The following is a 1,451-nucleotide window of genomic DNA, read 5'->3' on the forward strand; positions in this document are numbered from 1 at the left end:
TACTTTGTTGTCAATAGTTATGGATATGCACAGATGGCGGAAGCACTGAAGGTTGAACCGAGTGGCCCCAGTAGTTTTATACCAAGCAACACACCAATCTACGAGCGAGCCACAGTGACTAAAAAGAGTGATGAAAGTTATAAAACTCGAGTGGTGTATATGGCAATAGTGGCGTGTGTGCTGGTTGTAGCTGCTTTGATGGAATAGACGCCACTCTGCCGTATGGGAAAGCAAAAGTAACGGCATCTACGGAGGCTCAAGCAATGACATTACGTGTTGGTATGAATGAGACAGTTTCCTACGATGTTTGTTACCGTGTTGTTGATAGTGGTTTTGCCAAGGTTGGGGTGAACTCCATTGTTCCCGTTCAAAACTCACCCAATACATTCACAGTGACACCCACACCGACCCTACAAGGACAACGACTAACATTTGATGTGAAAGGATTTGCAATTGATAGTAAGGATGTAAAGGCTCCTAGCGTGAGTGATGCGGCAATGCTTGTGAAAGCGACTCGTCTCTGTTGGGAAACAGAGACTATGAGTTCGGAAGGCATTCTTGCATCAACGTCTAATGTTAAAACCGTTACAAGTAATCAAAGTACTTGGCTTGGCCATGTACCTTCGCTTGGCCCCAATGCATTGCCGGTGTCATCATTCCCTATGAAGTATACACTGTGTTATCGTGAGACTGGGCAGAATGAATATGTTATCGTGCCCTTCCCTCTGGGTGATTACACAATGGAACCAGCGAATCCTTCTACTTTTGCTACCGTACCAAGTGTTGTTACAAGTGGTATGTTTGGTATTCAAATGACCTTTCCAGGTGCAAAGGATGGTGATGTCGCCTATATTGTGGCCTATGCTGGTACTAATTTGACCACAAACTCCGCCTGTGATGATCCAGCATCTAGGGTATTAACACCGACCAGTTCATCATTTCCGGTGTATGCATTTGCTCTACCACCATTACTTACAATGCCATCTCTAGTGGTTTGCTATGTACGAGACAAGGCTACGGTTGCGGAAGTACCACAGTTACTAGCCCTTGGTAGTCCGAACCCGAGTGGTTATGTAACTGATGCCCCTGATCCCACAACTCTTAAGCAGCGGCAGTATATTGGTATTACCTTTACAGGTGTGGGTCTTGACCCTGCAACGGATAGTGTTGTGTTCACAGATGTGGCATGTGCCAATGCGACGGCGCAGCCACCTGTTTCTGCCTCCTTTGTACGTCGTATGAGTGAACTCACATCAACATCGGGTGCCACGTCCGGTACGTCTGTGAAACTTGTGGTGCAATTTGTGAGTCCTACCGATATTACAGCGCATGTTTGCTATCGTCGTGGAAATGTATGGACGGAGATTGGTTCACCTCTTTCCATTGCGGCACCACAACCAACAATATTAACATTAACCCCAACCATTGGTGTAGCACGTGTTGGGCAACAT

The 1,451-nt window shown here is 46.2% G+C and overlaps 1 protein-coding gene across 1 annotated transcript; it reads left to right on the forward strand.

Moving 5' to 3' along the window:
* Nucleotides 1-263: 263 nt before the first annotated feature.
* Nucleotides 264-1,451, forward strand: TM35_001641020 (hemagluttinin family protein; the record flags this gene model as incomplete). The annotated part of the gene is made up of 1 exon (XM_029031944.1): nt 264-1,451. A coding segment is annotated over one exon (1,188 nt), but the record flags the coding sequence as incomplete, so codon positions are not given.

Source organism: Trypanosoma theileri, assembly GCF_002087225.1.
Source record: "Trypanosoma theileri isolate Edinburgh chromosome Unknown TM35_Tth_164_V1, whole genome shotgun sequence".
In the NCBI taxonomy this organism is placed as follows: Eukaryota; Euglenozoa; class Kinetoplastea; order Trypanosomatida; family Trypanosomatidae; genus Trypanosoma; species Trypanosoma theileri.